We start from the raw sequence: 9,345 nt of genomic DNA, 5'->3' as shown, positions 1-9,345 counted from the left end.
CAGATATCTTCAGAGCCTGGCCCTGAGCAGCGACGCGTCCTCGTACCCAACTTTGCCTAAGTGTCTCCCGCTTACACGTTTTTTATAAGAACAAACTATATAAGATAGAACATAAGGCTTCGGAAGCCAAAATCTTATGAAATCTTATCAATACCCAGCTGGCACACAACGTTGTTTCAACGTTCTTCTAACGTTATATGGACGTTGTGAACGTTAGATAAACGTCGAAAAAACGTTGTGTGCCAGCTGGTTTGCATTATACATTCCTACTTGAAAAAGTAACAAAGAAGTATATCCATTGTGTTAGACTATGACCGGGAGAGGGCACTTGACGGCTGACGGGGACGTGCCGTTAGAGTTTAAAAAATGCAAAATTGAGACCCTGTCAGAAATAAAATTCGAAAAACTTTCCCATTTTCTACCCTGAAAATTGTCAAAAATTACCAAAACAAGTCGACCCTGTCAGATACACATCTTGAAAATTAATAAATTTGGGACCTTGTCAGATATCTTCAGAGCCTGGCCCTGAGCAGCGACGCGTCCTCGTACCCAACTTTGCCTAAGTGTCTCCCGCTTACACGTTTTTTATAAGAACAAACTATATAAGATAGAACATAAGGCTTCGGAAGCCAAAATCTTATGAAAAATAAGTTAAGAACATTTTAAGGCTTTGCAGACTCTAAAACACCTGATTTCTTAGAAAAAATGAGCAAAAATACTCAATAAATGGTGAATATAAGAACATGTTAAGAAAATTTTTAGGCTTAAAACCGAAAAAGCTAAGAACATCTAAAGGCTTCAAAAATTTTGGATGTTCTTATAAGAGAGCCTAATAAGCTCTGCAGGGTCTGAAAAATTGAAAAACTCCAAAAAAATGCGAGGAAGCATTTACTAAGCACTCTGATAAGCCATACCTTCAACAACAGGGTTGTGTGGGCACATTTAGTCATTTAATCCCCCCAGAAAAATGTTTGAAGAAAAAATACGTGATCGAAGTTGCCGTCTCTGCTTCCCCTGCACCCCCGCTATTTCATGCTCATTCTCTATCTATAATCCTTCAATGACTCAACTTAAGAGAGCATTACTCGTTTTTTTATTAGAACATTCAAAAAATTTTGAAGCCATTAAGATGTTCTCAACTTTTTGAGTTTTAAGTCTAAAAATGTTCTTAACATGCTCTTATTTTCACTATTTTGTGAATATTTTTGTCCATTTTTTCTAAGATAGTAGATGTTTTAGGGTCCACAAGGTATTTCGAAGTCTTATGTTCTTATATAGTTTGTTCTTATAAAAAGATTAGTAACTGCTGTTATCCCAGAGCGTTTTACCTGGCACCCAGATGCAGACTTTTCCATCCGACACGCTGAAGCTCTAAAGGTTGGGGGAAATTTTCAACATCTGGAAGGTTTAGATTACGGAATTTTGCAAGACCGTGTCAAGGGTTTTGTAGACTGGATCCTGGCAACCCATCACTTGTTTTCGGGGATTGCTTTACGGAGGAATGAAGAATAAAAAGCTATCGTTAATTTTCAAGGCCTTGAAAATATTTTTTTCCGGCAAAGTTTTTACGGATAAAATCATTTTCATAAGCATAATAACTCTACCATGAATTTATCTTATATTTGTATTTTTCTCAAAATATACGATAAAAATGTTTAAATTCGACTTCTTATTAAGAGGAAGAAATCAATGCCTGTCTCCATTCTTTAAAAATGGTCGAATATTTCTTCGAGTTATGTTTTCCATATATAATCGGATTAACCACACAGTTAGCAAAAGTTAAAATATAACTCAAGTTTGTGATACCTTCGTCAAAGTTGATATTTCCATCTTTTGCAAAGTCGATATACAACCAGAGCAATTGATTGGGTAATGCGAAGATGATGAACACTAACACGATAACGGTGAATTTTTTGGTCAATTCACGACAAAGGAAAAGTCTTTTGAATAAAACTCTTGAATTCGGTGCACTGCTCGAAGTGCCAATCTTTTTGACGAAACTCGTATTCAAATTTGTAAAGTCCGAAATATTTGCTCCAGTCGAAACAGTTGTCACCAACTCCGAGGGCGTTCCAACCTTAAGTAAGGGCGTGTAATCAACACTCATCCGTAATATCAAATTATTTGTAGACGTCTTTATATTCTTCCACGTGTGGTAGTAATAATAACTCATGAGCAGAACTGGGCATGCGTACTGCACAATAAACAATACCAACGTGTACATCCTTCGATACGACATGCCCCATCTTTCGAAACACAATGCTTCGTCTACCGTAGATTTAGACTCATAAGTAAGGATCCAAGAGTAAGGACAGACAAGAACGATACTAGCGAAACTGACAGCCGATAAAATGATTGTTTTATGCTTACTACGCATAATAACAGTCTGTGTTTTTGACGCTTGATAACGTTCGTACGCGATGATAAGAAGCGTTAGTACGGATGCAATGACGGCGTGAGTGGATAACGGATAAATGACTTTTACAACCAATGGGACCAAACTTGAAAGTGGAATAAATGTTATGGCTCAACATCTCAGGTACAGATATGATAACCAGTAACAGATCCATTACAGCAAGATGTGTCGTTAAATAATCGATTAATTTCCGACCCTTACGTTTGTTTTTCCATCGCGACCAGGTAGTCATGGTGATGATGTATGAATTACCGGTAACCGAAGCGATAAGTATTACAACCAGTACAGCATTTTGTAGGGAAAAGATGGTATCCAGATGTCCTGTTAAGGAAGAACTAGTACCGTTCTTCGTTATAAGGTGGCCTTCTTTTGGAAGAAACTTAAGTCCTACCGTACTAACGTTTCTCATGTTTCGAGACCAGAGGCTCCCGATCCAAATCTCCACTCCTGTTAATGTTCTTTTCAGTTCGTAGATTGCCGATCCGGCTTGCTATGGAATTCGTGAAGACAATAAAAACACTGTCTAGCTTTTTGGGCTATCTTTGTCAAATATCGACTTAATGTATGATCTCCTATCGTCTACACGCGAAACAAAACTGCTTCTTCATCTTCATCACGTTTTAAAATGTGCTTTTCTATTATGAAATTTTCCTTTCTTTTCTTCCTGTTAATATTTTTTCCAGGTATATTTTTATAAGAACCTAAAAAGTTTTTGAAGTCCAATGATTTTCCTAAATTCCTAAATATATCTAACTGTTCTCATCTCATTTATTTTAGCTGTTTGGTATTTTGGTCTTATTTCCTAAAAAAATATCGCCTTGTTCCTACACTGTTCTTAATCTTTGGTCTTCCAAATATTTCGTCCATTTATACGTGATTCTTACAGAAGAAAAAACGTATAGAAGAATAAGATCCCTTTATGAGAATTTCATAAGCTTTTAGGTTGTTGTACCTCTTAAGGGGGTAGTCATATGAGAAATTTGAAATGTCATTTTTTAAACTTTTTGTTATATCTTGTGAAGTAGTAAATATTTTTCAATGAAACTTTCCACAATTGTAGCACAACTATAAAGGATATGAAAAATTAAAAAAAAATTCTAAAAATAGCAAAGACGGGGGTAATATCGTCCAGGGGGTAAAAGCTATAAAAATATTGTGTCAACCTTTTAAGAAAAGCTAAGAAAGCTATTCGAAAAATTTTTTCTGGTGAAGGTTAGTATTATGAAAGTCTCCAGAATGAGTGGAAAAAATTTTCAAAATTTCAAGCCAGGGGGTCTGGAACCTAAAATTTGTACTTTTTCAGTTTAAAAGTCAAAAAATGATTTGTTTGAAAAACTGCTTCATTCATCCTGAGGCTTACCATAATGGAAAACTACCCTGAAAATTTCAAGTCAATAGCTTTTCTCAATCCTGAGAAAAGGCTGACAAGGTGCGCGAAAACCCCCTAAAACGTGTTTTGAGAAAACGGCGCAGAAAGTTGAAAATAGAGGTTTTTCTCAATTTTTCTGCGATACATAGACCGTTTTACAAAATTTTTGCTGTGGTTGACCAAAATGGATTGACACATAACTTTTAATGTTGAAAAGGTACTGGAAATACTAAATTAGTCCAAGTTTTTTGAAAAAAATGGCCTTCCATGTGCTCCGGGAATCTCCAGGTATTTTGCGTCAACTCTGCGTACAACGCGTAAACATGGCTTTAAGTCAATAAAAGTGCATTTTCTCATCAAAAAACATATTGCCAACAAAATATATCATACTTGTGCTCTCTCAAATCTGTTTATATCATTTACAGTTGAATTTCAGTGTTGATCTTAGGGAAACGTGTCTTCAGGTTGAACGTCTATCATGCATCGCATAGGTAGTTTTACTTAATTTTCCAGGATCGCCTCTGGCGCCATGAGTGCCATGATGACTCATGAATGACTAGATTCCCACTGGATTTAAGAATCATAATGGATACATCATTGAATGTGTTTGGTTCCTTGCTTCAAACTTTATTCAAAGTCTATAATCCATCACTTTGAAAAGTTTTTTCGGTGTACAAGTTTTACTGTTCGAAAACATCAGTTCGCAGAATCAAATTGTTGCTTTCACTCAAATTATAGGCTTCCAAAGCTTTCCCAGATGTCAGAAATGAAATGAAACATTCAATAATATCATAATTCAATCCAAAACAATACATAAGCTCAGTTTCCATGTCAAAAACACAGCTGACTGCCCCAAAATGTGAATTTTTTGCAAATACCACTTCTTCGGTTACCATCTTTAATTACGTCATATTAAGAAATCCCGGGAAAAAAAGGCGGTATTGACTTAGACGCCCAAAAAGGGCGTAAAAAGAGCTTTCATTTGGTATGTCATGATGCTATGTTTAGAGCAGCCATACGGAAATGAGGCCCTAGCAACGGATGCGATTTCCCGTTGCTAAGGAGAAAATTGTATACCAGGGCTCATAAGAAACCCAATACATCGGCAGATATTTATGCTACGGCCTTGAAATTTTCAGGGTATGTTCAGGAAGGATAAAGGATCCTAAAAAGCCCTAAATCCCGAAATTGATGAATTTTTCACCAATTTTCAAAATCTCATATGACTACCCCCTTAAAAATCCATTAAAACCGTAATCTAAAAAATAAAAAGAACAAGAAAAAGCGAAAAAAAGTAAAAAAAAAGGTCATCAACTAGATACTTTTCGTCGTCGATTATCCTGGTTTGTATATAAGTAACATTTTAACTATACTACATTGCGAAATTAGCACGTAAGATTAAGTTCAATAGGTCACGCCCTGCAATAGGTCGCGCCCTGCTTTCAACCCTCGGAATCTTCGAGGGACTAAAAAGAAGAAATATTAGAAAATTTGGCAAATTCTACGACCCTTAATGGAACTAATTTGACCAAATTTCGAAGTTTTTCTTCTAGGGGCAAAAATTTGAAATTTTACTATTTTTCCGACCCTTAATTAGAACCCTTCACCTGTTTAAGCACCTCCCCCTTGATGACACAGGGCTGGACCTTCAACTCACGTATCACGCAATCTTTTTTTCCAAATTCACGCAGTTTCTTCTCAGAAAAAAATTTACGCATTAACGCAGTTTTTTCAAAATTTTCACAAGTTCAGACAATAGAAATAAGTTATCATTATGAAGGTTGTGTATATTCGGATATTAGGAAAAAAAGTAACAAAAAATCGAGCTACAAGGTTGGCTATTTTGCATTTTCCGCCGAATAAATCAATTAGCCTTGTTGGTGAGAAAAAGTGATATAATAGATTAACAGACGAATGTAGAGCATATTCACAGACAAGACCACTCACACTGATACTCCCCAGTCCCCAAGTAATAACTTTCATTAATCTTAACCCTTTAAGTGCCAATGTCGTATATAACAGACAGGGCTATGTAGGGGGGGGGGGAAGCCCTCCTGTAATGTCCAGTTTGAGTTAGAAATCGTCACTTTTGGTCTAACTCGTAGGAATTGGATTGGGCTTCATGGTCAACCGAAAAAAAAAATCAAAAGTGAGTCTTTTCAGCAAGATTTTAAGCTAAAAAGTCAAAAAATGTAAAAATTTGACAAAAATCTAATTTTGACCGTTTTTTGACCATTTTTGTTCAACGAGTGAGCCAAGAATCTCCAATTTTAGCCCTGATTTACTTGATTCTATCTTCAAGCAAACTAATTTGAAGTTTCACCACTGTACACCTTTCTATCATTCAGGCAGCCTCATTCGCAGCGGGGACGGGAGGTATTTTAGGGGATAATTAGAAGGTAAGAGTTCCGACCAAATATAGAAGTTAAGGACCCTGACCATAGTGAATTTTTTACATGTAAAAAATAGAAATTTTTGCTTAAAGTAGGCAACAAAATTATAACATGTTATACATATATTCTGTTGGGGCAATTATTCTTGAATTGAAAAATTCAAAAGTCAAGATGAAAGAAAATGATGAAAAAATAAAAGACTTTCGCGAGTATTTCGACTTTGAACATACATAGGATCTTAATTTTTTCTCATGGGGATTTTCCAAAAAAAGGACGAACAACGAAAAAGCCCACACATACAACCTACCTAGACAAGTGATACTTTCATAACTTACCTGGTTATGCATTTAACACATTTATAATTGATATCTACGTGAGCGTGACCATTAAACAATCATTCAGAACACAAATAGTGACGATCTATTAAAATTAGTCGTTTGTCTCTTATAAAAAAAAACGTTTAGAAACCAAAATTTCATTCTCTTCGAATATTCTTCCATATTCAAGACTTCATGAGCAAATAAAACATCTATCTCATAAAGAAATTGAGTAATTTGACTAAGAACATTGATGTATGCTTATTAATAGTGATTCTTATAGATAAACATGCGTTTTTTGAGCCAACAAATTTTTTTACTAATTACTTTACTATTACTAATGAGCCAATCACGAGGAAAGCTAATAACGAACGAACGAACGGACAAAGGTTAATTTATAGGACCTCCACCCCACCGGAGTAGGTCCAAAAATAAAACATAATTTAGATTGGAAGTTAAGATACTTCACTTCCGAAAATCGGGCTCTATTAGATTTTAAACAATACTATTTACATCAAAAAATGTGCAAGAAATCAAATTTTTACTGTCAAAAAGATTTTCCGAAAAAAATAACAGCTTCAGCCACTTTTTAGATCCATGTCCTTTATCTTTATGCAAAAAAAAAAAACAGAAAAAAATAATGAAGAATGTCACACAAAGTCCAAAAACCACTTTCTCAGGCACTTTTCAGCCCAAAATCTTGTACTTCGAAAAATTGGGCTCCATCAGATTTTAAACAATACCATTTTACATCATTGTGCAAAAAAAACCAGAAAAAAATACCAATACAGGGTCCATTTGTTTCTTACCTCAGAACTTCCATTTTTGTCCCCTTTCCCCCAAATGCCACCATCGTGTGAAACATATGGAAACCGTGTTAAAAATGTGAAAATCTACCATCTTGCGAACTCTTAGTTACGTCAATAATGGTCGCATAAATTATGTCGGAAATGTAAACAAACTAATAAGAAAACGAAAGTGAAACGCATCGTAATTATGCATTCGATTATTGCCGCCATTTACAATAACATTCTTCCACTTTTGACCCAGAATGTAGAAACAAATGCAAATTTCTTTTTGCTTGGAAAAGCTCGGCAAACTTCCACTTTTGACACAAAGAACACAAAATGATCAATGTAAAATGAGGTGGTAAAAATGTAGGTATTTTTTAACACTTTTGAACACATTTCCATGAAACAAATGGGAAAAAGGTGGCATAAGTGGCATAAGTGGCATAAATGGTGCTGAAACAAATGGACCCACAATCACCAAAAAAAACTTTCCGGAAAAAACGGCTTCAGTCACTTTGTTTAAATTAAAGGACCTCCGAAGTAGGTCTAACCTAGAAATCTAAGCCAGATTGATTCAGTCACTTGGTAAAATCTGATGGTAAGTTGTGACTGAATATCTGTTTTTCAAGGCAAACTTAAAATTCACATTACAAATATCATTATAGTACTGATAACGCTATATTGCTGTCAGCAGAATCTTGGCCTTGTAAAAACTGGCTTGGTAGCTAAGGTAGGTCCAAAAACAAGCTTTAAATGGCAAATTTTGGGTTTAAATAATTTGATATTAGATCTTTTGTAGTCTGCCCTAATATCTGCCTAACAACACTTTTCAACAATTCTTCTAATTAATTTTGGTCCACAGATATAAAAATTCTAAAAAATAGTATACCGAAACGTCGAAAGTAAGCATTCATTACGCTATATTGTTAGCCGGTTACTTTTTCGAAGCGGGCTACACAGCTTTTTGCGCAATGCAATTGGTTCTTTTTGCATGACGACGGGTCTACACTGCCCAGAGTTGTCCGTCGAAAATTCATTGTGACGTCACTTTTTCAAAGGAAAATGAACAATGCGTTTTCTTTCTTTACCGGTATCATCGAAAGCAGAAAATGGCCAGTGGATGCAGCGAAGACGACATGTCAACCAAATCACAAACAAAAAACACCGAGAAGAAAGATGAGATATCCGTATTCCCCGAGACCAAATCATTGTATCAAGGACAATCGTTTTTCCGAATGTTTTCGATCCCAAGGCATGCTGTACAACGGGAAGAGGAACCAAAGGAAGGCAAAATTCTCCCCCTTCTCAGCCGATGCTTCCAACGGTTGCAGAGGAATATGCATGCGACATATGTGGAACTATCTTTCGTACCAAAAGTGGCAGGACACGACATCGAAAAAGTTGTTCGAAGAAACACGAAGTTGCTCCAGTGTCAACGGAAAAAGTAGTGACGCCGAAAGATTTGACGTCATCTCTAATCGTAAGATCGAACGAGCCACAAGTTTGGGCTGACCACACCTACTCTGAGCTAACCCAAATCATCGATTCAGCTTATGAAGAGTGCGTAAAGTGGAAGCGGAACCTCTTCATGCTCCCATCAGGCAAAATTGGGAACGATATCATCGATGAAATGACCCGTCTGGTTCACGAATGGGTCAATGACTCGCCACAAAAGAAACTTTCTCTCAAGATTCTAATGATAATGCCGTGTTTTCTTCTACAAAAACCAAGTCGAAATTCCAAGTCAAAAGATAACTCTGATGCACTCAGACGGAGATTTCAGCAATGGAAGAATGGTGACTTCGACGCACTGATTCGTGAAGCATGCTACCTCCAAACTCAACTTGTGTTCCGCCAAGGCAACCGCACTTTTGAAGAAAAAGCGAAACACATTCACGATTTAATGACCAAAGGTAAAGTCGTTCCTGCACTCCGCCTCCTCGACGACATCGAGTCAAGTGGCGTTTTAAACCTCACCAAAGAAACGCTGACAACGCTCCAAACAAAACACCCAAATGGACAAGAGTGTCATGAAGAATACCTACTGGAAGGTCCGATC

At 36.3% G+C, this 9,345-nt stretch overlaps 1 protein-coding gene across 1 annotated transcript; it reads right to left on the bottom strand.

The window, feature by feature from the left end:
* Positions 1 to 1,672: 1,672 nt before the first annotated feature.
* LOC136818086 (uncharacterized) lies at positions 1,673 to 3,010 on the bottom strand. Its single transcript, XM_067074447.1, has one exon. It carries the CDS (start codon positions 2,375 to 2,377, stop codon positions 1,673 to 1,675), a length of 705 nt encoding a protein of 234 aa, XP_066930548.1. The 5' UTR covers positions 2,378 to 3,010.
* Positions 3,011 to 9,345: the final 6,335 nt, after the last annotated feature.

Source organism: Clytia hemisphaerica, unplaced genomic scaffold (assembly GCF_902728285.1).
Source record: "Clytia hemisphaerica strain Z4C2 unplaced genomic scaffold, Clytia hemisphaerica genome assembly, whole genome shotgun sequence".
Taxonomy (NCBI): domain Eukaryota; kingdom Metazoa; phylum Cnidaria; class Hydrozoa; order Leptothecata; family Clytiidae; genus Clytia; species Clytia hemisphaerica.
This window is presented reverse-complemented; position numbering and strand designations above follow the sequence as displayed.

What these genes read in the sequence shown, in the direction of transcription:
- LOC136818086 (XM_067074447.1), bottom strand. Translation starts at nt 2,377, where the DNA reads ATGCGTAGTAAGCATAAAACAATCATTTTATCGGCTGTCAGTTTCGCT.